This window comes from Bos indicus, chromosome X, assembly GCF_029378745.1.
Source record: "Bos indicus isolate NIAB-ARS_2022 breed Sahiwal x Tharparkar chromosome X, NIAB-ARS_B.indTharparkar_mat_pri_1.0, whole genome shotgun sequence".
Classification (NCBI taxonomy): Eukaryota; Metazoa; Chordata; class Mammalia; order Artiodactyla; family Bovidae; genus Bos; species Bos indicus.
The window spans coordinates 39,437,527-39,464,382 of NC_091789.1; the positions used below are offsets into that span (position 1 = coordinate 39,437,527).

General features: G+C 63.0%; 1 protein-coding gene across 2 annotated transcripts; it reads right to left on the reverse strand.

Moving 5' to 3' along the window:
* Nucleotides 1-1,668: 1,668 nt before the first annotated feature.
* Nucleotides 1,669-26,793, reverse strand: FLNA (filamin A). 2 transcript variants are annotated; one of them, XM_070783476.1, is made up of 48 exons: nucleotides 26,648-26,792; nucleotides 23,259-23,667; nucleotides 19,965-20,213; nucleotides 19,779-19,876; nucleotides 19,509-19,656; nucleotides 18,948-19,066; nucleotides 18,776-18,853; nucleotides 18,520-18,682; nucleotides 18,243-18,443; nucleotides 17,593-17,730; nucleotides 17,384-17,507; nucleotides 17,134-17,270; nucleotides 16,839-17,032; nucleotides 16,646-16,759; nucleotides 16,410-16,553; nucleotides 15,404-15,527; nucleotides 15,160-15,320; nucleotides 14,983-15,073; nucleotides 14,718-14,887; nucleotides 14,350-14,467; nucleotides 13,996-14,258; nucleotides 13,182-13,779; nucleotides 12,922-13,095; nucleotides 12,673-12,835; nucleotides 12,435-12,595; nucleotides 12,176-12,346; nucleotides 11,674-11,797; nucleotides 11,426-11,582; nucleotides 10,631-10,820; nucleotides 10,451-10,474; nucleotides 7,988-8,235; nucleotides 7,785-7,880; nucleotides 7,499-7,601; nucleotides 7,270-7,410; nucleotides 7,035-7,163; nucleotides 6,680-6,853; nucleotides 6,423-6,584; nucleotides 6,126-6,329; nucleotides 5,897-6,049; nucleotides 5,658-5,780; nucleotides 5,271-5,537; nucleotides 5,002-5,139; nucleotides 4,720-4,835; nucleotides 4,061-4,193; nucleotides 3,157-3,333; nucleotides 2,773-2,991; nucleotides 2,484-2,687; nucleotides 1,669-2,155 (listed from the first exon to the last, which is right to left on the reverse strand). In XM_070783476.1, the coding sequence occupies exons 2-48, from the start codon at nucleotides 23,629-23,631 to the stop codon at nucleotides 1,968-1,970; spliced, it is 7,944 nt and encodes a 2,647-aa protein (XP_070639577.1). In that variant the 5' UTR covers nucleotides 23,632-23,667; nucleotides 26,648-26,792; the 3' UTR covers nucleotides 1,669-1,967. The 2 variants fall into 2 exon arrangements, with proteins under 2 accessions (XP_070639577.1, XP_070639576.1); XM_070783475.1 differs by lacking the exon at nucleotides 10,451-10,474 and having other exon boundaries at nucleotides 26,648-26,793.
* Between the last annotated feature and the right edge of the window lie 63 nt (nucleotides 26,794-26,856).

The window sequence follows — 26,856 nt, forward strand, 5'->3', positions numbered from 1 at the left end:
TCTGGCCCACCCTCCTGGGGGAGCAGGCACCAGGGAGAGTGGGGGGTGGGGGGGGCCGGCTGTGGTGTTGGAGTGGTCAGCTCCCCCGTCCCCCTGACTCAGAGCAGACAGGACCTGTAGGATGTGGGGGCCACTCCCCACAGGGTGACCAGACACCCCCTCCCCAGGCTTAGTAGGGAAGAAGGGCCCCGGCGGGCGTCTGTGGCTGGACCCCTCCTCTGCTCCTGGGGACCAGGTCTCAGGCCGCTTGCCCCCAGCAGATGGGCTCCTGGTGCCATCTGTGTGTCCCCCTCTCCAGAAGCCCTCCAGAGGTGGCACCCTGTCTCACTCCCTCCTAACCCTGCCTGGTCAAGGCTCTAGCCTGGTCTGGGCCGTGGTCTCTCCTTGGGGCTGTCCTCAGGGTTGTTCCCCCTGCAGGTTCCAGCTTCTCCCCTTGCCGCCCTGTAGCCCTCATACCGCCCGGGTGCAATGTGGCATCCAGGGAGGGGATAGGTCTCCTGGATACACTCTCTTCTGGGGCCATTCTCCCTCCAGGGGCCCCCACCAAGCAGGCTTTGGAACACAGGATGGCAGGGAGGACTGTCTGCTCTTGGCAGGCTGGTCCAGGCAGGAGAATCTGGGTGAGTCTGGGTAGGGGAGTGGTGCCTGGTGAGCCGACAGAGGTTAGAAGGGGCTGATTGGGGTGGGTCCCCTTCCCTGCCCCCACCCCAGAGTGGGACTTCTCCAGGCTTGCATCTGCCTCTTTTTGCCACCTTGTCCAGCTGAGCAGCTTCTAGAAGTGTTTCGTGTAGACCAGTGGCTGTACGCACTCTGCCTGCTCCCTCCATGGCAGAAGGGGCTGGGGGCTGGGTGAGCCCTTGATCTGGTCCTGTTCCTCTCCTTTCCTGAGCTCACGCTCATCACTGGGGTGGCTGAGAAGCAACTGTGCCGTGAACCCTGGGCTCATGCTGGCCCAGAAGGTGCTTCCAGAAAGGGGTATGGCTTCCAGGTGCCCCGTTGAGAGAGGAAGCCTGAAAGCTGAAGCCTTGGCTGGCTTTAACAGCCTTCCTGACCTGCAGACCCGGGGCGGGTTGTGTGCAGGTGGGAATTCTGAACAGCGATTCAGAACAGCACGCCAAGGGGCTGAGATTGCCCTACCCTGCCGAGGGCACAGCCCACCCAGGCACACGAGGCCAGACAGGTGCGGGCTTGGAAGGACCTAGTGGATAGGCAGATGGTGGCTATGGGGCAGGGCTTTGAAGGTGTCCACCTGCTGCCACCTGCATGGCTTGGAGACAGCCCCTTACCAGGGGCTGGTGGCACATTTAAGATGCCTGGGTCATGGCCAGGAATCTCCTGGGATTTGGCCTTCTGTTTACCTGGCCCTCCCACCTGGCACGCAACCTCCTGTAGCCTGGCCAAGGCCTGGCCTTCCCCTGGGACAGCATCTGTTCCTGGTATGATCTGGGACAAGGACAACCATGTCAGGCTCGGTTCTCGGGGCACTAGACACCCCCTGGCCTGCATGGATCGGAACCCAGGGAGGCAGAGAGGAGGCGGAGTCCCCAGGTGCCCTCCAGGTGCTCAGGCAGCAGAGGGGGCTGGAGCAGAAGATCCCACAGCCTGTGGTCCGGGCCCGCACCTCCAGCCACCCTGTCAGCCCTCTTTGCCACAAAGCTTGAGTCATGCTCAGGAGAACGGAAGCAGAACTTTTATTCCTCTTGGCTAGGAGAGAGAACTAGCGGGCAGGTGTGCATGGCCCCCCCCTTCACCCCTTCCAGAACCAAAGAAGACAGGCAGGCTGCCTCTGCTCGCCTCTCTCCTTTGCCCACGTGGAGGCAGGTGAGCGCAGCACAGGGCAGGGTCAGGCTGCAGTGATGGGGTGGCCAGGGCTGGCCGGGGCTGGGGCAGGTGCTGCTTGGGTGGCGAGGGGCAGGCGCAGGGGCACTTCTCGTCCTGGGAGCTGGTGACTGGCAGGCGCACAGCACTCAGGGCACCAGGACTCGGTAGGGGCTGCCCGGGATGTGCTCGTCACCCCACTTGACCACCAGCGTGTACTCCCCCTTGTCCTTGAGCAGGTAGGACACACTGTAGAGCCTGCTGCCCACGTGTTTCACCAGGATCTCTTCACAGGGCGTCCGGGGCCCATGCACACCCACCAGCAGCATGTTGTTGCCTGGGAGTGGGGGCCAGGGCTTCACTGCCATGCCCCAAGCCCCGTCCCATCAGTGGTGACTGCAGCGACCCGCTTTGTTCCTGCCCTGGGTCCTCCCCACCTTGCCTGTCTTGGAGTGACAGCCCTTCTTAAAAACAGCCAGCACCCCGTCCACCCAGAACAACCAAAGAACCTGCAGTTTCTCCAGGGCCCTGGAGGGCAGAGGAGCTAGCAGGGGGGCCCAGAAGGCCCCCAAAGAGGCCTTCCCACCCACTCTTTCCCAGGCATGGCCTCTCTGCTTTTCTCTCCAGCCTCCCATTTTTGGAAGGGCTGGGGCCCGCACACCCACCTGCTTTGCTGCAGTCCACCGTGAAGCTGCTCTTCTGGCCCATGTAGGCCTTGCTCAGCCCCACGCCTTTGGCCAGCACCTTGCTGGCATCAGTGGGACCCGGGCCTGGGGCACTGTGCTGGGGGATGGTGGCAGTCTTGGTCAGGGAGTCCACAAACACAGATGATGTCTCATGGAGGCTGTGGTTGCTGACGAGGCGGTGACCTGCAGGGCAGAGCAGTGGACAACCAAGAGGTGGCAGGAGTGCCCGGCAATGGGGTGTGTAGCAGCCATCTGGCACCAGGCTCACCTGTGACTCTGGCCTTGAAGGGGCTGCCCGCAATGTGGTAGGGGCCGCCGTACTTGATGGAGATGAGGTAGCTGCCAGGTGCCATGGGAGTGTAGGTGACGCGGTAGCCCTCGGGGCACTCTTGGCAATCCATCTTCACCTTGGAAGGCCCGTCGATGGTGACTGAGAGGGCACCAGCGCCCGCATTGCTGGTGTTCACGATAAACTCAGCTGGGCTCCCTGAGGGCACGGGAAGGTAGGTACAGCTGGCCTGGCCCGTTGCCCCACCCCCACCCCCCAACAGAGTCTCGTCACCTCCACATGCCACCTGTTGTCACCGAGAGCTTGGAGGAGGGAACCCTAGTCGTTGTGTTCACACACCAGAAGCTGCCCACGCTGACCTACCTGTGATGCCGCCTTCCAAGCCAGCTCCATAAGCAGACACCAGGCCTGGGTCCCCTCCATGCCCAGGCTCCCCAACTCGGATCTTGAAGGGGCTCCCCGGGATGTGGGTGCCGTTGAACTTGACATCAATCAGGTAGATGCCATTCTCCCGTGGGATAAAGCGCACAGCGTACTTATCTGAGGAACAGAGAAGTAGGTGGTGGGCCTGGAGTCCCTCCTCCAAACTGAGCAAGTGGCATGTGCCCACCAGTGTGAGTCCAGCAGGTCTCAGGGCCCAGTTAGCTTCTTCTGGGAACTGTGCTGGGCACCTTAACCCTACTGCACAGAAATCTTGAAGCCCGAGGGACAAAGCTTTAGATGCCCAAGCTACTGATAGATGCCCAAGCTAGCTTTAATTGCTGCAGCATTTGGACTGAAGTCTTTTGTAAGCAAAACACCTGCCTCAATGCCTCCTTAGAAAGGCTACCCTGAATGCCATATCCACCACATGCTAACTGGGGCCCAGAGATAGGCAGGAACTTGCTCGAGGTCACACAGCCAGCAAGCGGCAGGACTCAGCCGTGGACTAGTCAAATTGAGCAGCTCCTCCCACCCCCAAGCCTTTCCGTGAGTTCCAGGCCCTGGCAGGCCCAACTGCTAGACTTGGGGGTCTCTCTTGTAAGAGATGGCAGGATCATGCCTCCAGAAGGCTTTGTCCTTTCTAGCAGCATGGCCACTGAGCCCAGTCCCCAAGGGCTTGGGTCCCAAGTAGGGGGCGGGAGGCCCAGGCCCTCTCTCGGCTGCTTGCAGATTGTGTCTTGCTTTACACTCTCAGCCTGCTTCCAGCCAGCAGGGCTGGCCCGGGGAGGCCCACTGCTCCCAGCAGTGCCCGGGTGGATGGCTGGATGGCCAGGCAGAGCCTCACCTTGGTCGATCTCGGTGACATAGCACTCCTCCAGGGCTCCTGAGGGGCTGTGCACCTTGGCATCGATTGCCCCCTTGGCCCCATTCAGGCTGACTGCAAAAGAGGCTGGCTGGTTGACCTTTAGCCCTGACTCCTGGAAGCACAGCAGATGTGGTTAGGATAGCGGAGGCTGGGGGTGGTGGGCAAGGGGAGGCTGGGCCCAGAAGCAGGAGGCCCAGGGGGAGGCACTTACCCATCTGGCGTCCAAGTGGGTTTAAAGAGGGAGAGCCAGTGCTTCTCGAGGGGCAGCAAGCTCCAGGCACACACCCCAAAACCCTAGCCCCACACGCTCCAGGCACACAGCGGGCAGGCAGGAAGCGGGGCAGCCCCCGGCCTGCAAGCAGCACTCAGCAGCCCTGGCAGGCGGCTGTCCCTCTTTAAACCTCAGCCCTAGTGCTCAAGGGGCACAGGCTTCTGTTCAAAGCCTTTAGACCTGAGACACGAGAAAAACTCCACGCGGCCGTCAGGGGTGCGTCCTGCCGACCCAGGCGTGGGCTGTTCCCGGCCAGAGCAGAAGCAGCCCGGCGCCCTGAGCTGGGCTGGCTGGGTCCCTGGACATAGGGGCTCTGGTCTGGCCGGGTGCAGGAGCCCCAGGCGGGCGGTTTCTCTCAGTGCCTCACCTGAAGACTAGAAACAGTAAGGCGGCGGGCGTCACCAGACGGAGAAGCCACAGGCACCACGAAAGGGCTATCGGGGATGTGCTCCTCGTTGAACTTGACTGACACCTCATAGTCACCTGGATGGGGAGCGAGAACAAGACGGCCATGCATGCCTTCCCCTGACAGCCCAAGAGGCCCTGGGACCTCAGGGTGTTGTGGGGGAGAAGGCAGGGCTGTCTGTGTAGACCCGGACGGGCACCCACCCCAAGGGGAAGCCTGCTGGCCCCAGCCAGACTGTAGTACCTGGCTCCTGGACCACGTAAGCCACGCCACAGGAGCCATCCTTGCGGTCCTCGAAGGAGATCTCGGCCTTGCTGGGGCCCTCGACAGCAATGGCCAGGCCCCCCGCGCCAGCTTCCCGGGTCCAAATGCTGAACTCGGCTGCAGGAAAGCAGAATGTGTCCTCATGAAGGGCTGTGCTCCCCCCAACCAGCAGGGGCTGCTGGAGACTTCCTCCCTCCCACTGCACCCCCAGCCGGGACCAGCCAGAGCCCCAAAGGAAGCAGGCCTACCTGGCACTCCAGCTTCAGCCCTTTCCAGGCCAGGGCCCCCGGCACGGACCTTGTGGGCTCCCCCTTCCCCCAGGGGCCCCACGGTGAACTGGAAAGGGCTCCCGGGCACGTGCTGGCCCTTGTACTTGACGCTGACCGTGTGCATGCCCATCTCAGCTGGCACAAAGCGGATGCAATAGGTATGGTTCTCCCCTTCCACAATCTCGGCCTCGTGGCTCTTGCCTGATGGGCTAGTCACCTGGGCTGTCATGTCCTGGATGCTAATTTCTGCAGGTGGGGGAACAGGCAGGTGAGTGGGAGACCCAGGCCACGCCTCTCTGTCCGGGGGCCCCGCAGGGCTGGTGCTTAGGCCTCCCTGGGACCCGCCCGGGCGGCCACGGCTCCCACCTGGGATCTTGAGGCTGAGGTCACAGTGACTGCCAACATTAGCCACCGATGGGGCCCGTCGCCTGCGCGTGATGCTCTCTTTCACACGCCCCTCGCCTGTCACCTTCACGGAGAAGGGGCTGCCTGCAGGAAGAAGGCACAACCCACACCCCAGACAGGTTACCCTCTGCTCGGGGCCCCCAGGGTGTGGCACGGAGAGTTGCCCAGCAGTGGGGGAGGCACATGGGTGCTGTACCCACCAGGCACGTGCTGGTCAGCAAACTTGATGTTGATGATATAGTTGCCAGGCTCCGTGGGGCAGTAGGTGACCCTGCATGTGCCATCCTCCAGGTCCTCTGTGTTGATGTCTACTTTGCTGGGACCCTCGATGGACAGGCTGAGCCCCCCATAGCCTGTGGGCGAGACAACCCTGAGCCGGGGGGCCAAGTATGATGGTCTGACCCCAGCTCCCAGATCCCTACCACCTACCTGCATCACGTGTATCAATGATAAACTCTGCTGGCTCAAAGGTGTGGCCTTCGTGGAGGCCCTGGCCCGAGACCCGCACACGGCTGGCATCCCCGATCTCCGATTGGCTGATCACCACCGGAATGGGGCTGCTTGCCACATGCTGCCCATTCTTCTTCACGTGCACCAGGTGTTCCCCTGTCTCCTTGGGCACGAATGAGATCCCTGGGCACAGGGCGGGGCTGTCAGCCAGAGAAAGATATACAACCCCCCCCACCTTCCCTCCCTCCCGTAAGGCCCTGCCGCCCAGCCTCTTACCCACGTGGCCGTTGCGCAGCCGCTTCAGCAGACAGGGTTCTTCCCGGCCCGAGGGGGGCACCACTGTGGCGGTCAGCAGGCTGAGGTCCGTCTCCGAGATGTTGATGGGGATGTCGGCGGCAGAGCCCACCTTCAGGTGGGACATGCGCATGGAGTCGTCACCTGGCAGGGGTCAGTCACTGTGTGTCCAGGCACCGGGAGGGAGACTGTCCCCACGCCAGCTGCCTCCTTTGTCACCGCTGCAGGCCGTCCCCTACCTGTGACCCTGGCAGTGAAGGGGCTGCCCGGGATATGCTGTTCGTTGTACTTGACCAGGATGCTGTAGTCACCAGGTAACACGGGCAGGTAGGAGACACTGCACGTCCCATCCTGGTTGTCGGTGCAGCTGATCTCTGCTTTGGAGGGGCCCTCAATGGCCAGGGACAAGCCCCCTGGAGAGAGTTGTGAATGAGGGTACGAACTGTGCCCGGGAACACTGCACCAACCGTGCAAGCGGAGGCCGGGGGTGGGGTGGGGAGCCCAGTTTGGGGAGCATCTCCCGTGTCCAGACCCCCCACCAGATGACGGCATCCCGCCCCAATCAGGCAGGTCAGGATGAGAGCTGCTGCTCACCCTCGCCCGCATCCTTGGTGTTGACGGTGAAGATAGCGGGCTTATTCACCACCCCATGGGTGAGGCCTGGCCCATAGGCTGTGACATGGCCACAGTTGACATAATCCACGTAGAACTGTAGGGGGCTGCCTGCAGCAAGAAGAGGGACCACATGGACCGGGGCCTCCCATCATCCCCCAGTCTGTCCCACAGCCCGCCCCCCTGGGAGGTGGTCCGGCATGCTGAGTGGACGTACCTGGGATGTGCATGTTGTCATAGCGGATATCCATCTCGTGCAGGCCGGCTTCACTGGGGGCGTAGCGCACAGTCACAGTGCCATCCTTGTTGTCGGTGATGGCGGGCTGTGCCACCTTGCCCGAGGGCATCCGCACCTCCCCTGCAGGGCAGGGGGGGCCTGGGTCAGGGCAGTCCATGGGCACCCTCCAGCCTCTGTGGCTCCCTAGCCCCTTCCCAGCTGCACTCACCAGTGACCTCGCCCTTCTTGATGGTGAAGGGGATGACAAGGTCAAAGGGCCTCAGGCTGCTCACATCTAGCCCGTTGACCCCCACCAGGGGCCTTTCTGGGGCCTGCAGGGGGCGGAGACACAGAAGGCCTGAGTGAGGAACTGGAGGGAAAAGGAGTCCCAAGTGGCAGGCTCCAGGGTCCCTCCTCGCAGATAGCGGAACAGGACCTCACGGGACACCCAGCCGGCCCATCCCCAAGTGTCCCCGAGGGCAGGGCAAGCTGGGAGGTGGCAGGGCAAGCCATACCCAGGTCTGCTGGCCCCCCTGGGCGTAGGTATATGGTGGTGCCAGCTGCTGAGGCCGTAATGAGGGCTGTGCCGTGGGCTGGTCTCCAGCCAGAGCCTGCAGAGCAAGGCACAGAGCTTGAGGCTGTCCAAACCCGTGAGCCCCGTGGGGGCGGTGAGCCAGGTCCCTGCCCGGACCCCACCCCAGCCCCGGACCCTCCTGACCGTCACTTGGAAGGGACTGTTGGGCACGTGTTCACCACCGAAGCGCACGCAGATGACGTATTTGCCGGGCTGGGGAGCCGTGTAGAAGATGTCAAAGGTGCCATCCTCATTCTCGACCACGTCCACGTCCACCTCAGAGCCATCGGGGGTGCACACAGTACAGGTGACCTTGCCTTTGCCCGCTGCCTTGGTGTCCACAGTGATCACAGTCTCCTCCCCGATCTGGATGGTAGGGCCGATGCCAGCACCTGGTGGGGCAGGGTGGGTCCCCGAAGCGGGGGCCGGGGCATGAGCTCGGTGCTCAGGCCGCGGCCATCCACGTGTCAGCCGCCCAGGCCTCTTACTGCCAACCACCAAGCACAGCCAGGCCTCCCGCCCCCCAAGCTGGAATGGTGAGTGATTTCTCAGAAGGCAGGAAAGGTTCCCCTGAACCACCTCAAGCCCGGGAGTCCTGTCTCGGGGCGTATCCCCGCCACATGGGAAAAGCCCAATGGGTGGCACCCAGGAGTCTGAGAAGAAGAAGGGCCTGGAAAGCCCCGAAGCCACTGCCGGGGCCTAAGCATTTGCTGCCATCTCCCCTGCCAACTTGGCTTCAGCCAGTGGTGCCCTGGACCATGCTGACTGACAGCTGAGCCCCGGGCTGCCTTCACCCCTGTGGCCATGCCCTGGCCCTCAGTGCTGTGTGCGGACGCGGTGAGGCGGAGTCCTGCTGCAGCGTGGGGCATGTGACACTTGTTCCCCACCCCTGGGGCCTGAAGGTGCAATTGGAGTTTCCTGACAACTGAGAAGGCTCGCTCGACCGGAGGCTTGCAGAGAAGGGGCAGCCGGGCACGGCCTGGTGCAGGCAGGGAGCCGGGAGCAGGGAAGCAGGGAGGCAGGGGGGTTAGCACCCAGGCAGTGCAGCGCAGCAGAGGGGCCAGCACCCAGGGGGCAGGGGGGCAGGGGGCCCAAGCCAGAACCACGGCTGCAAGGCGGTGAGAGCAGAGGGGAGGGACAGTGACGTTATGATCTGGGCTCAGCCATGGAGGCTCGGGGGGCTGGGGACCATGAGGCCTGGCAGCGAGTGCTTTCTGGAGCCTGGCCCCTGCCAGGGAAGCAGCTGGCAACACCGAACCCACCCTGGGGCCAAGTTCAAGGGGGTCCCCAGCCAGCCACTTGGCCGGCCCCTGAGCTGTCCTGTCCGCCAAGGGCGCCCACTTTGTGGGGCTCCAGAACTCTATGCCTGGACCCCCACCACCCACCCCGCCCTGGGAGGCCTCACCTCGCACACAGCCACACCTGCTCTCCCTGGCTTGGAACCTGGACCCACCATCTAGCAAGTGGCCTGGGCCCAAACCTCAGTTGGCCCCAACTACCTGCGCTCCCTGCCCAGCACCCAGCTCTTCAGCAGGTCTGGGCTGCTCCATCCTTGAAGCCCCCCACCCCTGCAATTTGGTTCTCCCCTCAAGCCCCACCCACCCACCAGCAGCCTAGCCCAAGCCAGCCTTGCAACTGATACCGAAGTGACTTCAGTTCCCCAACTGGGCTCTTTGCCTCCGCTGGCACATGGCGGCCAAGGTAAACCAAGACGGCTCTCTCAGCCCCAGTCTTGACCCTGCCCCTGGTCCCCAAGGTCCTACCCCCTGGCCCAGGCACACAGGCCTGTCATCTCAGACCCTGAGGCCCCCTGGACAGAGTCATCGAACCCCTGCCACCCTCTAGCTTTCTCCAGGGCCACCTTGGCCAAGGTCCAGGCCTCCAGCCTCCAGAGGCTCCCATGTGCTTGTGGCCTCTTGCTGGCATCCCTGGCTGGGGTGAGCCTCCCCTCCCAGGTCTGGTTGGGGACCATCTGAATAACGTCACTGCTGGGAGGGGCAGGGAGGGAGGGAGGCGGGAAGAGGGTGGGCCACTGAGTGCACTTTGGCACTCTGAGGCTGGGCCGGGCCCCACCATGCTGGCCGCCCAAGCAGTCAATGCTGGTGCTATGGCACTACCAGCCAGCCCCACCCACTCATGCACTGGCACCTCCCCCGGCCTGGGACGCGGAGGCCCCTGGGAGGTGGGGACAGGGGTCTGTGGATCCGGCTGGGGCTGGGGACTCCCGCTGCTTGGGGGAGACCCTGGACTCAGAAGGAGGAAGTGAAAAGAGACCGGGCCTGCTGCCCGCCCCCGAGACTGCCCCAGGGCGCCAAGATCCCCAGACCCCAGAGCCCCCAGGGGGGTGCCTCTAGGGATGCACCTCGCCCCAAAGCTCACAGCTGCAACCCGACTTCTCAGGTGGAAAAACAGAGGCCCAGAGAGGGGGAGGGCCGGAGCACTCATGCCCAGCTCCAGAGGCCTCCCTGGGCCCTAACCCTCCAGTTCCTCCCCTCTGTCCCTGCCAAGAGCTGCAGCTGGAACTGTCCTGGGAATCAGCCGGAAGAGGAAAGGAAGCTGCCCTCTGGGCAGAAGGGGCATTGGGAGTGGCCCCAGCAAGCAGCTTACCTAGCCCGTGACCTCCGATTGACACTGAGGTGAGAGGGCAGAGAGCAAGGAGAAAGGTCAGGTGAGTCACTCAAGGGGGCGGCCCCCACTCCCACACGCCGCCCCAAGCAGCGAGCCCTTGCACACAGGCACACCCAAGCCCCGTGCTGAGCGCCGTGGCTGCTGGCACACTGGGCTCACCTGTGACGGTGCACTTGCTGGCATCCCCCGTGGGCACGGCGCGGACACGGTATGGGGAGAAGGGGATCTCGTCACCACCATACTTTATGAGGATAGTGTAGCGGCCTGTCACGTCTGGCACGTAGGCCACTGTGTACGTGCCGTCATGGTTGTCTTGGATGTGTGTCTTCTTGGGCTTGCCCTCCGGGTCCTGTGTAGCAGAGCACAGAGAAGAACAGTTGGTCCAAGCTCACCCTGGCCCGGGATTCCCTCAGGCCCTCTCAGAGGACCAAGTGTCAAGCACTGCTGCTGCAGGGTCAGCCACCATGGCCCAAAATGGCTGCCTGCATCCACCACTGTCCTTTACTTACTTCCCCACGGGCAAGGTCCAAAAGGGAAGCCCCCAATGACAGGCACGGCCAGGAAACTTGGCACCTATCCTGCTTTATCCCCACAAACACTTCTCAGCCCCAGCCCTCTACCCCAGGGCCAGCCCCAGCAGTAGGACAAGCTCCTCTGAAAGATCCCAGAGTCCCAGCCTTATACCTGGCCCTGGAGAATGTTACAGGCAAAATAGTTGAGGCACTAAGGGCTTTGGTGACATCAGAAGTGAGCAAGTATGTGTGTGGGGGAAGCCTGGGTCTGTGACCACCATCCTAGAGGCGGGGGCCAGGCTCCCAGGTGAGACCAGAGACCCAGACTGGCTCATCTGCCCCAGGCTGTGGACTTCAGGCCCGGGTCCCTCCCCTCCCCACCTGCCATGGACCCAGAGCTGCAAAACAGCAGGGCCAGGTGGCCCCCACATGGCCCACTCACCGTGATCTGGACAGCCAGCAGGCCCTCCCCAGCGTCCTTGGCATCAATAGTGAACTCCACAGGCAGGCTGGCAGGCACACCCGTGGTGTTGAGCCCTGGGCCACTGGCCTTGACCTTGCTGGCATCATGTGTAGGCAGCACCTTAACCTTGAAGGGGCTGTCGGGCCAGGATGTTGTGGGTGGTTAGGATGGCTCTTGGTGCCCAGGCCAGTGCCCCCTCCCCTAAGACAGAGGGCCCTGCTCCTTACCTGCGGGGTACCTCTTCGTCTCCATACAGCACTGAGATGCTGTAGGGCCCCTCACGGCTGGGCACATAGTTCACAGTCTGGGTGCCATCGGCATTGTCCACCACGTCCACCGGCTCCACCAGGCCTGACCCCAGTCCCAGAGACAGAGTCTCAGCTGGTGCTCTGGGTTCCTAGGCCCACTACACTAAAAAGCCGGATCTGAGCCATGTATACTCAGCCCCCACCCCAGGCCTAGCCCTGCCCATCCCCAGGAACAGCCCTGAGCCTCTGTGACATGACACTAATCTGGGTACCACCTGGGCCCTTGCCCTCTCTCCTTCCCACCTCTGCTCAGTGGTCTATGTCCTTTTGGTCCCCTTCACCAGGTCACTGGCTCTGGTGTCACCTGCGGCTCCTCCGTCAACTGCCTGCCCACCTGCGTCCCACCCCAAGGTGTGCGAGACCCCCTCCCTCAGGGGACCAGGCCCTCCTGACCTGACCCCCACACCCCAGACACACTCACCTTTGGGCCCCTGCACTTTGACCTGCAGTGGGGCCATGCCAGCCTTGCTCGTGTCCACCTGGAAGGACTGAGGTAGGTTGGCACGGACCATGCCCGGGCTCAGGCCAGGCCCAGAGCATTTGACCTTGGACGCGTCTGTCACATCGTGCACAGGGACCTTGAAAGGACTGCCTGTGGGGGCCGAGAGGTGGCATTTCTGAGACAGGCTGGAGGGCAGGCAGGTGGCCCCAGCCAGGCCCCAGCTGACCTGATTCCTCACCTGGCACTTGGTGGCCGCCGTAAGTGACGTTAAGGCTGTAGGTGCCGGCCTCGTAGGGGACATACTCAACCGAGCAGCTGCCATCCTTGTTGTCCATGCAGGACATCTTGGCCTCAGAGGGGCCCTCAACAGCCAAGCCCAGGCCCCCTGTGCCAGCTCCCCTAGTCCAAACAGACAGCTCGTTATCCCGTGACTTCTAACGCCCACCGCGGCCCCTGCTTGTGGGGCTCTTGCCCACCTGGTCTCCACAGTGAACTTGTTGGGCTTGTTGGTGGTGCCGCTTTGGATGCCTGGCCCATGGACACGCACTCGGGAGGGGTCGCAGCCTTCAGTCACTGGCACCTGGAAGGGGCTGCTGGGCACAGGACTGCCGTCGTAGGTCACGTCCACAGAGTGGAGTCCTGCAGGAGGGCGGGCTGACTTAGAAGGGGCCCAGACTGCCCTGCCCCTTCACCCCCCACAGTCCCTCTGGCACCCCGACACGCACCCTCCTCATATGGTGTGTACTCCACTTTGTATGTGCCATCACCACAGTCCTGCACATAGGTCTCAGTCAGGTTGCCCGAGGGGTTGGCCACGCGAGCCTTGACGTGGGGCCCTCCAGTCTGAGTCAGAGCCCGGGCATCCACGCTGAACTCGGTGGTGGCTTCTCGGAAGACACCTGTGGGGGAGGGGATGTGAAGAGGAAGACGGGGGCTCCAGACACCCCAGTTCCCCCACCCCATGTCCCACGGCAGAGCCTCGCACCTTGACCCTCAATCCCGGGCCCATAGCACTGGATGCCCGAGGTATCCACTGCGGGCTCCACCTGCAGCTTGCTTGGGAAGTTGGGCACAGGCTGGCCGCCGTACTTGATGGTGACGGTGTAGGCTCCAGGGCACAGGGGGATGTAGGTGATGGTGTGCGTGCCGTCACCGTGGTCCTGGATGTGCACCTCGGCCGGCAGCCCTGCCTCGGAGCGGATCTCAATGGTCAGCTCCGCACTGCCCGCACTCGAGCAGTCCACATGGAACTGGCCGGCCTCCCCAGCCGTGGCCCGCTCCAGCCCGGGGCCTGAGCACTTGACCTTGGACGGGTCGAAGCAGGGAACCACGTGGGCCTTGAATGGGGAGCCGGGGATGTGGGTGTCAGCGAAGAGGATGTTGATGTTGTAGTCCCCAGGCTCAGTGGGCACATAGGACACAGAGCACGTGCCATCCCCGTTGTCCAGGCATTCGAGCTGAGCTTCACAAGGGCCTTCGACCGTCAGGCCCAGGCCGCCTGTGCCGGCACCCTTTGTGTCGATCGTGAAGCGGGCAGGAGACCCTGCACTGCCCCCCTGCAGCCCTGGCCCGAAGGCTTTCACCTAGGGGAGGAGGGGCAGGTCAGGAGCCCAAGCTGCACCAGCTCTCTGACCCTTGACCCTCAGACCCCAGCCTGACTCCATCTGTCTCTCTTCTTGTTCTGGCTTCCCTCCCCTACCAGGCGGGCACAGGCCCGAGCAGGGCCCTCGCTCAGAAGGACCAAGAGGAGGAGTAAGGTCCAAAGCAGACATGGGCTGTGGCCCCGGCAACCCCCTTACCTTGCTAGGCTTGGTGGGCGGCACGGCTTCCAGGGAAAAGGGGCTGCCAGGCACAGGTACGCCATCATAGGTCACCTCAACCTCATAGGGCCCCTCTTCACGGGGCACAAAGCGCACCACACTGTTGTCAGCCCCGAGGCCTGGCTCCACCTTGCAGGGAACCACTGCCCCTGAAGGGCCCACGATCTTCGACAGCACTTTGCCCTGGCCACCGGCGCCCTTGGACTTGACCGTGAACTCCTGGTCTTTGCCAACATCCACCTCTGTTGAAGCGATGGGGGGAAGACAGGACTGTGAGGCCGCTCAGACAGCCTGGGCATCGCCAGCGGCTGTGCCAGGGCCCCAGCAACTTACTTTCTCCCAGGCCGGACACCTTAATCTTGCTGAGGTCCAGGCTTGGAGACACCCCCACTGAGAAGGGGCTTTTGGGAATAGCATCACCTCCGTAAGTGACATTGATGCCCACTGGGCCCTGGGAGGGGTACAGAAGACAGGGTCAGAGGTCATGGCTGAGCGCCCCTGGCCCGTGCCTTCCCAACTCGGGCATGGGGGTTGGGGACACTGCACCCCCCAACTGCTGTGCCCACTCTGTCCCAGGTGAGAAACCAGAGTGGGCACAAAGTCTCTTGGAGCCAGCCACCCAGCCCACCATGTGAAGGGGCCCACAGGCTCAGCATGTGTACGGACAGGTGTGGCCACAGGGGGTCAAGAGAGCTGGCTACCTGCTGCACAGGCGTGTACTTGACGGTATAGGTGTTGTCATGATGGTCAATGATGTCCACGTCACGCACTGCATCCCCTTTGGCCGGCCCCGAGAACTGGACATCCAGCTTGCCTTTGCCGGCAGCTTTGGTGTTGACCGTGAAGTGGGTGGGTTTGCTAAGCTCGACCCCTGAGGAGACACAGCAACCATCTAGGGGCTCCTGCATGCGCATACACATACCCTGTTCGGGGCCCCGACCTCCCTACGCGGGGGGCCGTCCTCACCGGTGCGACTGAGGCCGGGACCTTCTGCCTTAACCTTGCTGGCATCATGGGAAGGCTCCACTTTGACCCGGATGGGGCTGGTGGGCGTAGCCTGCAAGGGGTGGGAGGAGAAGGGCTGAGAGGCGAGCAGCAACCCAACACTCAGCCATCTTTGGGGGCCAGGAGCAGCACACCCACCTGGTCAGCAAAGAGCACCATGATGGTGTAGCTGCCAGCCCCGCGGGGGGTGTACTTGACTGTGAAGGTGTCGTTGTCGTTGCGGATGATGTCGAAGTCGATGTCGGCCTCGGCAGGGCCCACCACACCCGGGGCACACTTGATGCCGATGCTGACATCACCTGCAATGGAGGAGGGCATGGGGCTGGGGACCTCACAGGGACGCTGCACCCACCGGCCACCCACTCCCAAGGCAGGGCATTACCCTGGCCAGCCTCCGTGCAGTCCACAGTGAAGTAGGTGGGCTCGTGAGCCTTGAGTCCTGTCTTTGCCACTCCTGGGCCGTACACCTTGACCTTGTTCGGGTGGCTGCCGGCACCCACATTCACCTGCAGGGCACAGGGGCAAGTGCAGGGTCACAACCAGCCCAGAGGACAGGCAGAGGCTTTCTGACCCACCGCCGTTGGGCACGTAGAGTGGTGCCACCACTCTTGGAAATCATTTGGTGGCCCCTCAAACACAAGCAGATTTCCCTGGTGGCTCAGACAGTAAAGTGTCTGCCTACAATGCTGGAGACCCGGGATCGATCCCTGGGTCGGGAAGATCTCTGGAGAAGGAAATGGCAACCCACTCCAGTATTATTGCCTGGAAAATCCCATGGACAGAGGAACCTGGTGGGCTACAGTCTGTGGGGTTGCAAAGAGTTGGACATGACTGAGCGACTTTCCTTTCCTTTTCTTTTCCAAACACAAGCAACCATATGATGCTGCAATTCCATTTTTTGGTATCTATCCACCCAGAGACATGAGATCACTCGTCCCCTCTAACACCCATTCTGGACCATTCATAGCACAGCTCCTGCCAACCAAAAGGTGAAAAAACTCCCAAATGTCCATCAACAAATGACTGGAAACAGAAAACGTGGTCTATCCACACAATGGTGTATCATCCAGCCATTGAAAGGCAAGAAGCAATGACTCACGGTATACAGGCCACAGGGGATACGAGTCCATCCCCACCCAGCCAGAAAGCAGAGACAGGAGAGGCTGCTTAGGCCAGGGCAGGGGGCCTTTGGAGGGTTGCCGACTTTCTTTAGGGGGTGGTGAAAACGGCCTCATCTTCCGTCATGGTAATGGCTTCACAACTCAGAACTCACCCAAAACCACCAAGTTGGATACTGGAAAGGGGTTGACTGTATGGCGTGCAAGTTTCATCAAACAGAGCTGTATCAAATGAAGCAGGGGCCCCAGGGAAGTGGGCTAAAGGCTCACCCGGAAGGGGCTGTTGGGGATGCTGACACCTCCCCAGGACACCATGGCCGTGTGCTTCACTGGCTTCCGGGGCACATAGGAGCAGCTGTAAGTGCCATTGCCATTGTCCTTGACCGTTGCCTCCACTGGGCAGCCCTCATTGTCCTGCAAAGTGGGCAGGAGCAAGAGGCCTCCTGGTCACTGCCTGGTCAGTGGGCACCTGCCCAGCCCACTCCTGGCACGGGGGAGCACCTCACCTGGACTTGGACCTTGAGAGGAGCCTTCCCGCCGTGCTTGGCATCCACTGTGAACTCTGCTGACTTGTTCACAGCCACGCCGGTCTTCTCCAATCCAGGCCCACGTGCCTTCACCTGATGGGAGGCCACCCAGTTCTCAGGGCAGAGTGCCGGCCCCCTCAGGCTCCCCCACCCAGTGGCACATGCTCTTTACCCTGTCTGGATGGAAATCCTGGGGCGCGTCGCGGATGTCGGCCATGAAGGGGCTGAGACGGATGTCCTCACTGTTGCACAGCACGTGCACCGCGTACTCACCAGCCTCCTGTGGCCAGTAGCGCACATCGCAGGAGCCATCGCCCTTGTCGTCACACTCGATCTTAGCCTGCGATGGGCCCTCCACCGAGAAGCCTGACAACAGCCGCCAGCTCATGAGGGCCCTGGATCCCCGGGAGGGTGGCCCTTGCTAGCCTCTGCCCCCGGAATACCCCCAATTGTAGCCACCTACTCACCCAGGGTGCCCACGTCGTCGCCAATGGCCTCCACGACAAAGTCTGCAGACTTGCCGACAACACCGCCCTCCAGCCCAGGGCCCCATGCCCGCACCTTCTGATTGCCGCACTCAGTGCCCACTTTCACCTCGAAGGGACTGCAAGGAGAGAGCCACCCAGGGAGTGCTGAAGGGCCCATCCTGGAAGGATGAGCCTAAGCCCTGCAGGGGAGGAGGCGTGCCACCTCTAAAGCGCTCATCCAGGGCCTCACCTGCGCCCAATATTTTGGCCACCCCACGTGATCGTGACAGTGTATGTGCCGGGGATCATGGGGTAATACTCGAAACCATAGACACCATCGCCCAGGTCCTTCTGCTTCACACGCTCTTCACCCTCTGTCAGAGACAAGGGGAAGCCTCAGGCCTGCTGAGCAGTGGCCAGGGGCTGGCATCACCCTACCCCAGCCACAAGCCAACTTACTGGGGCCCTTTACGGTGACCTTCAGCTCTCCGCTGCCCGCCCCCTTTGTGTACACTTTGAAGTCGGCCGTCTCCTTCACTCGCACACCCTTGGGCTGGAGACCCCGGCCGACAGCGCGGCAGGCACCTGGGTTACAAGCTGTGAGCAGAGGACTGGTTGAGCTGCTGGGAGCTAGTGCAGGGCGACCCCCTCCCTTGTCTCCCACCGGACTGGGCCGGTGGGCTGCCCGGGATGGTGAAGGCCATGTAAGAAAGAACCGGAAGAGACCGTGACCCAAGGACCTGGGGCCCAGGCCCAGACATGGTAGGCCTCCTTCCCTGTGCTCCATCCACACCAGCTCCCCCCGCAGACCCCACACCCAGCCCACCCACCCCCAACCCCCTAGGAAGACAGATCCAAGTACCGTTGACCCTGTGGGCAGAGCAGAGAGCAGCAGGTTTCTAGACAGCTGGAGCGAGCTCTTCCGAAGGTGAAAGCGTGGAGAGAGAGAGAGAGGGAGAAGGCGGGAGGAGGAGGAGGAGGCCCCAACAGTGGAAGCACAGATGTCCCGAGAGCCAGGGCAGGGCTGCAGCAGCACTTGCCTGGCTGCCCCCATCCAAGACCGCCCAGCTGGAGCTGTGCCCTGTGGAAGGCAGCTGGGGCTGGCCTACCTTGACCCACAGTGACTGTGTAGGGGCTGCGAGGGATGGGCACCCCGGCGAAAGTGACGTGCACCATGTGGACGCCCTCCACACTGGGCTGGTAGCTGCAGCGATACGTGCTGTCGCCCCGGGCCTCCAGCTGAGGCTCCACGGTACCCTTCTGGCCTGCTGGGTCCTGGATCACCACCTCCACCTCACCCATGCCCGCACCTGCTGGGAAGCAGCGGCTCAGCTTCCAGCCTCTCGTCCTCCCATGAGCCCGCTGGCCTCAGCACCCTCCACTCACCCGCCGTGAAGATCTCAAAGTAGGTGGTCTTGTTGGCAATGTTGCCGCTGGGCTCCAGGCCAGGGCCCTGGGCAGTCACTTTGCTGGCGTCTCCCTGGGACTTGTCCACGTACACCTCGAAGGGGCTCTTGGCAATGTGCTGGCCGGCAAAGAGCACGGTGACCTGTTCCCAGGAGGGGCAGGCCGTGAGGCCAGGGTTGGGGTCCCCCCTAGCCACAGCTTTTGCTCCCAGCCTCCCCTCAGGCTGAGGGCTCACCTTGTGAGTCCCCGTCACCTCGGGGACATACCAGACAGAGAAGGTACGGTTCTTGTCGTTATTGGCGGTCACCTTGGCCTAGGGTGGGAAGGAGCCCGTGAGTCTTCGTTCGGAGCAGCCCCGGGCACACGGAGGCCTGGTAATGCGAGGGCCTACCTGCAGGCTGCCTTACCTCCTCCTGGTGCCCAGCCGGGTCCTCCACGTATACCAGCACCTCTCCCTGCCCGGCGCTTCTGGTCTCCACCGTGAACTCTGCCCTCTTCTTTACCATGTTGCCTGTAGGCTCAATGCCTGCCCGGGAAGTGTGAGGAAGCCACGGGTTGGCCTCAGGGCCACCCCCTCACCTGCACGGGCTCAGCACCCCTCCCTATTCCCTTCTGAACTGGTCTCTTGTGGGACAGGCCTGGGCCTGTTTTCTAGAACGCTCGCTCAAGCGTGCCGGGGCTCAGGCTCCCGTCAGATAACCTGGCTGGGTCTCAAGTTCACTTACAGCAAAGTGGATGGGTCCTTACTCCCTAAACACACTCTGCCTTGGGTGGGTGTGACGTGGGGAACATCCAGCCAGTGGCTGCTTTTGATCAGCCCTGACCCACTCCTGTCTGACTTGCGGAGAGCAGTCAATAACCCTGCGGCCACGTGATGGAAGACTCCCAAGGAGCTGACATTTCCCAGAGGACGCGGCCCCACGGGGAGAAGGTGACCTCGCAGGAGCACTCCTGCCTGGCTCCCTCACCTGGCCCATAGGCTCGGGCTTTCTTCGGGTTGAGTTTGGGCCGCAGGGGAGCCCCTGGTTTCAGCTTGGCCTTGGGGAACTGGGACAGGTAGGTCATGACGGAGTGCTCATCCACGTTGGGGTCCACAATCTCCTCGGGGGTGATCACCTTCACAGACAGAGGGAGGAGCCAGTGGGCCTCCAAGCCTGGGGCTCCTGGGACACTCCACCTCTCCCCATGGGGATCTTGGCCCCCAAGCAGACCCCGCTGGCCAGGGTAGGGGGGCATACCTGAGGGATGCCCAGCCAGTCATCAGCTTGTTGCATGGCTTCCCGTGCATTGTTCACGGGCTTGCTGGCATCCCAGGAATCCCAGTCGGGGCACAGGCCTGCAGATGGAGTTAAGTCGTCTGTCTAGGGACCACGGGACCTCGCCAGAGGCCGTCCCCTTCACCCTCAACACCCGACACCCCTCACCCGGGGCACAGCTGTCGACCAGGGCGCCCAGGGCTCTGCCGCTCTGCCAGTCACGGCTGAAGTTGGTGATGGGCAGCTGTGGCAGCTTGTTCTGGATCCAGCCCAGCAGCCTCTGCTTGGGGGTCTGCTTCTTGGCCTCCTCGTCCTCCTCCTCATCCCACATGGGCATGGAGATGGAGTAGTGCAGGATCAGGGTCCAGATGAGGCCCAGGATCAACTTGAGGTTCCCGTCCACGATGGCCTTACTGTCTGCAAGGGCAACGAGTGGCAGCGCTGGGTGGGCACGGCCAACCCGGTGGGGGGGCCTGGGCACAGGCACAGACACATGCGCACACACGGCTTCGGGGGTGGGGTGTGGAAGCACACACACGGAACAGCAGGCCACTCCCAGGCACTGGCGAGTGTGGGAGACAGCAAGCCCGAGGGAGGAGGAGGCCTCCGTGAGGCAGGGTGGGGTGCGGGTGCCTGTGGGACCATCAAGGAGGTTCAAGGGTAAAACCCTTCCAGACGCGCAGTGCCAATACAGCACAATCAGGGGGGCTGCCAGAAGCCCTGAGGCCATGGGGGCCCAGAGAACAGACAGGCGACAGACCCAGGCTGTCGATCGGGGCCCCATCTGGGGCCCCGATCCCCAAAGATGGTTCCAGAGAGAGAGTGGGTGAGTGCTTTGCAGCCACCCAGGCCCCTCTCCAGAGGTCTCCAAGGAAGGGGCAGGGGAAACAGCTGGACCCTGGGGCCTTGATGCCAGGGCCCCTGGGCGGGCGCTGGGGAAGAGGAAGCCAAGCGGGGGTTGGGTTGGGAAATACAACTGCTGGCCCAGGGTGGGGGCGTGAATGACTGAGGCTGGGGAAGTTGGGCAAGGACCCTTTGGGTGGAGGGTGTGAACCCCTGCCGGCCCTCACTTCCTTTGTACTCACCCCTCCCCCGACAGAGCCAGGCTGGGGGCTGGGCCATTGGCCTGGTGTAGGGGAGGGGCTGAACACTGGCCCCAAGGAACCGGCGGTCTGGCCCTGACTCACTGGGGCCCAGCAGGGATGGCCTGCCAGCCGGGATGTCGAGCAGGACACATTCCAGGGGCCCCCTCACCCAGCCCGGGGGGGTGGGGCTGGGGTGGGGCCCGCCAGCCTGGGTTGGGTGCCCAGGGCCCCTCGCTTGGCGGGGGGTTGTGGGTGGGGTCCCAGAGTCCCGCTGTCTCAGCAATAGGCTCAGCCACTGCCCGCCCTCCTCATCACTTAACAGGCCGCTGGGCTGCAGGCGGGTGGCCACCAAGCTCACCACAGGGGAAGTGGTTAGGGCAGGCACCCTGCACCCCATCACCATGGCAACCCCTCAGGGCCCCACCCAAGGCCCTTCTGGGTGTCAGTCTCAAGCTCTTGGGGACTGGGGCGTAGGGCTGGGCCTAAGAACACAGGAGGGCCGCTTATCTTTGGAATCCCTGCTGATGGGTTCCACTCACCCACTCCCCAATAATCAGGAGAAAATGCTTGTCCAGCAAGTCAACTGGGGGGTGGGGACCAGGCAGCCTCTGAACCCAGCAAGCTGCACCTCGAAGACCAGCTCAACACCACTCAGCAGAGTGGCCTCCCAGTTCTCAATGGGGGGCTCATCCCAGTCCTACACCACTGCCCCGCACTATTGCCAAGCGGCAGGACAGGGGGTCTCAGGCTCGGAGAAGACCAAGTACACGGGAGCACTTGCACTTTCCCACCAGGTTCCCATCCCCAGAACCCTGAGCCTGGAACCAGAGCCTCGGGAGGCCTGAGGTCCACCCAGACCCACGAGGGGACACACAAGGCCAAGCTCACCGGTCCTCCCGGGGCTGGGCCCTCCCCCTGGTCCATAGGAGGCTGGCCCAGGCCGTCCCATCCAACTCACAAAAGAGGGCGGGAAGGACTGGGCTAAGAGTTGAGAGACTGACTGGTTGGATGGCCCCGCCCCATCCCACCCCCTTTCCCCAGCCCCGGGCCAGCCTGCCCCCTCCTTCCCCTAATCACTGCTGCTTTCCAACATTTTTTTGCCTTATATGGCAAAGCTCTGGGAACTAGGCCTGCTCCAGCCAGCTCACAAGAGGAGGAGGAGAAGAAGGGCGGTGGGGGGGGGGGGGAGACCCCCCCCCAGACAACTGGGGTGTGGCTCGCCTCCCCACATCCGGTTGCCCCCCCCCCCAAGGCTCAAAGATGACTCAGCTTGGCTAGACTGAGTATGGGACTGGGGGGTGGGCCTCGGCCTAGACTTGCATTCCAGAAAAAGAGGTGGGGCCCTTGAGACCTGCTCAGAGTGATTGGGGGCACCTGAGTCTTGGTCCCTCACTTTCTCAGGCTCAGCGTGGACCAGGCCAGGGCTGCAGGGGCTGCTGGAAGTTCTCTTTGAATGCTGAAGAAAATAAAGCTGGTGCCCCTTCATTCCGTGTCTCACATTGCCGCCCCGCCCCCCCCCGCTCCAGGGCAAAGTCACCAGTTCTGGTGCCAATCCCTGTGTGGCTCCCATCTCGAGAGGTGCCTGGGAATGATGCGGTAGGCCTGGTCAGTGCCAGCCTCACCAGCCCAGTGACACGGACAGTGGGCTGGCAGTGAGCCCAGCACATGTTGGAGTACCTCCCAGGGAACTCCTGTATTCTAGATGCAGAAAAGCAAGTCCTACATAGAAGCAAGAGTTTGGCCCACAATCAACAGTAACTGGGTGTCTAAGCGACTACAAGCCAGCACCCAAACCTATCTCAGGTGCTGTTTGGCTAGCTATGGTCCTTTCTGGGCCCCGAGTTCCCAAAAGGAGATCTAAACTTGGAGCAATCTTCAGTTGAGGGGTCCTAGACAATGGAACCCACAAGCTCCAAGCCTCTGTTTAGGAACCACAACGGTGTTCGGAGGCCCAAGAGCCGTCTCCCAACTGCTATAGGAGGTGGAGAGTCCTGGCCTCCCCCTCGTTAGAGATGAGGCGCTGGGCGTACGGCCAGAGCTTGGCTAGTGCCCGCCGCACCGCCTTCCCACTCCCCCCCACCCCGTCCCGGCCCTCTCCCACCACGGGCGCAGCGGCAGGGGCGCGGCCTGTGGAGGATGTGAGCTCAGCCTGGGCGTGGGCCAGCCGGGGACCGGCGGGCGGGGGCGCGTAGCGGTCCGCACGCACCGCTGGCTTGCGAGCCTTTGTTCTCGAGGCCCGCAAGCAGCTGGGTGGCCCCCGGGGCAGCGCCGCAGCTTAAGGGGATGTCTGCAAGGGGTCGGCTCAGGGAAGAGGGGAGGACGCGCGGAAACCCCCACCCTCGCCCCGCCAGCGCCACCGGGCGTCCGGCGCCCTCACCGATGGACACGAGCTTGATGCTCTCGCGGTCCAGGAACTCGAGCGCCACCGACACGTTCTCAAGCTGCATCTGGCGGAAGGTGGGCCTCTGGTTGTGCTTGCGGTGCATCTTCTTCTGGCTGAGCACCTCGAGCAGCGCGATAAGCCGCAGCCCGTCGCTCAGGTCCGTCTGCAGGTTGGCGATGCGCTTGCTCACGCACTTGAGGTGCTCGTTGCACCAGCGCGTGAACGTGTTCTGCTGGATCTTCTTCCACGGCGCATCCTCCGCCAGGTCCTTCTCGGTGGCCGGCATCTCGGCGTCTCGTGTGTCGGCACCGATGCCCAGAACCGCGCCCGCAGCGCTCTGGCCCGCCCGAGAGTGGGAGCTACTCATTTTGAGGCGCGAGGAGCCGATGGGCGGTGCTGCAGCCTAGACGAGGGGACGGCCCTTTAATTAAAGTCGCAGGCACCTCAGCGAGCGCAGGGCGAGGCAGACAGCTGAGGTTGCGCTGCGGTGAGAGCGAGCCCTTTAAATGCTGATGGAGGCGGGGCCAGGAGGCGGGGCCGCGGCGGGGTGGAGCTTTGGGGCCCCACCCGCCCCGCCCCTCCCCACCCGTTGGAATGCCCCCCTGAGTACCCCCGCCCCGGCTCTTTGACCCGACCCCCAGGCTCCGGGAAGGGTCGTAGGGCCCCGGAGCAGGCGAGGCTGCGAGGAAATGCTGAGGTCTCCCTCCCGCGCTGTAGGAAACGCTGCAGCGATGAAAGGCTGAGCAACGTCTAGAGCGGGGGACCGCTTGGCCTGCAGCGGGCACACCATACAAGGGACTTTCCTTCCCCAAGGCCCCTGCGGGGGGTGGCTCGCCCTCCGTGAGTCACGTGGACTCCGCTCGGTCCCCGCCGCCCCCTCTCCCCCAACCTCCGACGCTCGGGGGTCCCTGGCCGCGTCCCAGCCGGCCGCCTCGCCGGCAGCCAAGAGAAAGGGCCCGATCCGAAGGGGCGAGCCCTTGGAGAGCGCGGGTCCGGACTAGGCTCTGCTGCCCGCGCCGGGCGCGCGTGCGCCACGCCAGGGAAGCTCGTAGCCGCCCGACCCTAAGCCGCCCCCCAGACCCCCAGACCCCCTGCCCCAGCACGCCTTCCCGCTCTGCAGGATCCTGGCCTGCGCTCGCCGGTTCCCACCGCCTCCCTCCCTCCCCCCTGCACCCCAGAGGAAATGGGGCACTGGGCCAGGAGGCCATCAGAGCTCCAGGAGCCAGCAGCCTTGGAAGGGGCCCGGGCATGCCAATGGGCACTGGCACGGGGCGCCCTGTGATGCGATGCATGCAGAGATGGCGGGTGCCTGCCTCACCCACCGGCAGTCCACCCGAGGCGCGAGGGGCTTCCTCTCCATGGCTGGGATGGCCCCTGAACCCAGCGTGACCCAGAAGGCTGCCAGAGGGAACTACCCCGGGCTTCCGATAATGTGCTCTGAGCACCTGGGTCTCAGTGGGCTTCAGGGTCGTGGGAGTGCAGAGGGAGCCTCCCGGGCAGGGGGGCCAGGGGACTGAGGGGGGCAAACCATGAAAGGCAGCCGGGGCCTGCCATGGAGCCAGGACTGGGCACTGGGGACCTATTCACTCAAAATACATTTTCTTGTAGATAACTGGAGACTATGGGGGGGGGGCGGTCACTGTGGGGATACTAAGACCAGCAAAGGCACAGAGGCAAGAGGCCTGTCGGGGACAGTCACTGCCACCCTCTTCAGTCTGGAGAAGCCAGCCTACCCGTGGCTTCGTCCCCAGAGTGGACTCACTTCCCTCGGTCCTGTGTACTTTCCCTCTGCAGGATGTTCCCTTCTTCACATCTTTTTTTTTTTTTTCCAGAAAAGCATGTCTCTGTCCCTCCTGCTTGGTACTTAGATCGAGCTTCCGACTAGCAGTACCTAAGTTCTCTGCTAAAGACCAGTGGGAAAGGAGCCCCTAGGTCAGCATGCCCAAATAAGGCCGACTCTCACAGCCCTGGGGACTGTGTCACCCACAGTAGGGCTGCAGTCAGCACCTGGCCTCCAGCATGCTCTCTTTGGGGCTGCCTGGCACCCCACACTGGTTTTTGCTCACCAGTGACATTTTTCAGTCTAAAGGCCTGACCACTTTAGACACACCTGTGCAAAACTCCACACCACAGTGTCTGGGGACTGGGATGGAGATGGGAGGGACAGCGGTAGAGGGGGACCCATGCAGACTCCTTCCTAGCAGGCCCCATCCAAGCAGAGATGAGAGCCATCCTTCTGTTCCCCTTGCCCCCCTGAAGAGCCAGTCCCCCAAGGAGAGAATCATACTGAGAATTCATTGTCACTCGACAAGTGCCATCCAGTTGGGTTATCTGTGTTCATTTCTTAATCTGCAGAGAGCAGGGAAACTGAGTCAGCGTCAGTAACTAGCAGCCAACTCCAGCAGAAAGGGGGACAGAAGCCTTGGCTGCCAGCCTTAGGCTTCTTCCCTATTTGGGGGGTGATAAGAGATGGGGCTGTAACGAGTTCTTGTCCCCAGGGGACACAGTATCACCACCAGGTGGCGCCCCATCCCAAAGCCCCCAGATCGGGCAGTCCCTGGAAGCCGAAATACAGCTCTTTCATATTTTCCCTTATTTGGAGTCGATTTCTTGGATGTTGTTAGACACACCCCGCCTCCCACCCCCACTCCTGCCCTCAGACCCCAAGCCAGGCCCTCCCACGGCTGGTGAAAGAGAGGCACAGGGTGGCAGGAGAGGCTGCCCAAGCCCAGGTGTGGCAGGCAGGCTGACAGCGCTCCAGTGCTGAATTCCCGCCTTGACTGCACTGCTAGGAGCCCGTGCAGGTGGGTCTCCCAGAGGCCGTCACCTACTCCTCCTGGCCCAGGAATCGGGGCGGGGGTGGGGGGTGCGCTGGCCTTCACATCCTACCTGGTAGTGAACATCCAGTTCAGAGCCAACCTGGGACAGGGCCCAGCCTCGAATCTAGCCTGGCCAACCCCGTGTGCCCTTGCCCCAGTGGAGCGCAGCGGCCCGGAAGCCAGCCCCGCACCCCTACCCAAAGCAGCCACTGCCCAGAGCACTGATGTCAGGGAGGAACCGATGGTCGACCTCCCTCCTGGGGGCATATTGGCTGCAGTGTCTTTCCAGGTGGCCTCTCGCCCTGACCCCACACAACGTCCTGCTCTCAGAGCCCTGCCTTCCCGGACAGTCATGCAGTGACCTGTCCCCCGGTTCACCCTCCCAGGGCGCCCCCGTGGCTGTTGGGCTCTCACACTGCGGGGCCAGACCCGGATTCCCCAGGAAACCAGGGAAGGCGGCTGCAACACCACACCCCGGCTTGCACCTGGCCCCGGGCACCCCCCCACCAACGCCGTGAGCTGCCCGCCAACCGCTCCGCTGGGTGCCCGCCGCAGACGCCTCACCTGCTCTCCCTGCGGGCGGCCGGCGGCCGCGGGGTGGCGCCTGGCCGGTCTTCGAGCCCGCGCCGGGCGCCTCGGGGCTCTGCTGGCGTCCGCTGCGCGCCGGGCGCCTCCACGCGAATGGGCCGCTGCCGCCCGCCTTCTTGTTGGCCGCACCCCCGCCCCGCACCCGGCCCGACCCGGCCCGGCGAAAAAGCCTTAATTGGTAAAAA

What these genes read in the sequence shown, in the direction of transcription:
- FLNA (XM_070783476.1), bottom strand. Translation starts at nt 23,631, where the DNA reads ATGAGTAGCTCCCACTCTCGGGCGGGCCAGAGCGCTGCGGGCGCGGTT. An exon ending in AATCGGAGGTCACGGGCTAG is followed by an intron (nt 8,236 to 10,450) that starts GTAAGCTGCTTG and finishes CTGCCCCACCAG; the next exon opens with GTGCTGGCATCGGCCCTACC. An exon ending in CACCAAGGATGCGGGCGAGG is followed by an intron (nt 6,854 to 7,034) that starts GTGAGCAGCAGC and finishes AACTCTCTCCAG; the next exon opens with GGGGCTTGTCCCTGGCCATT.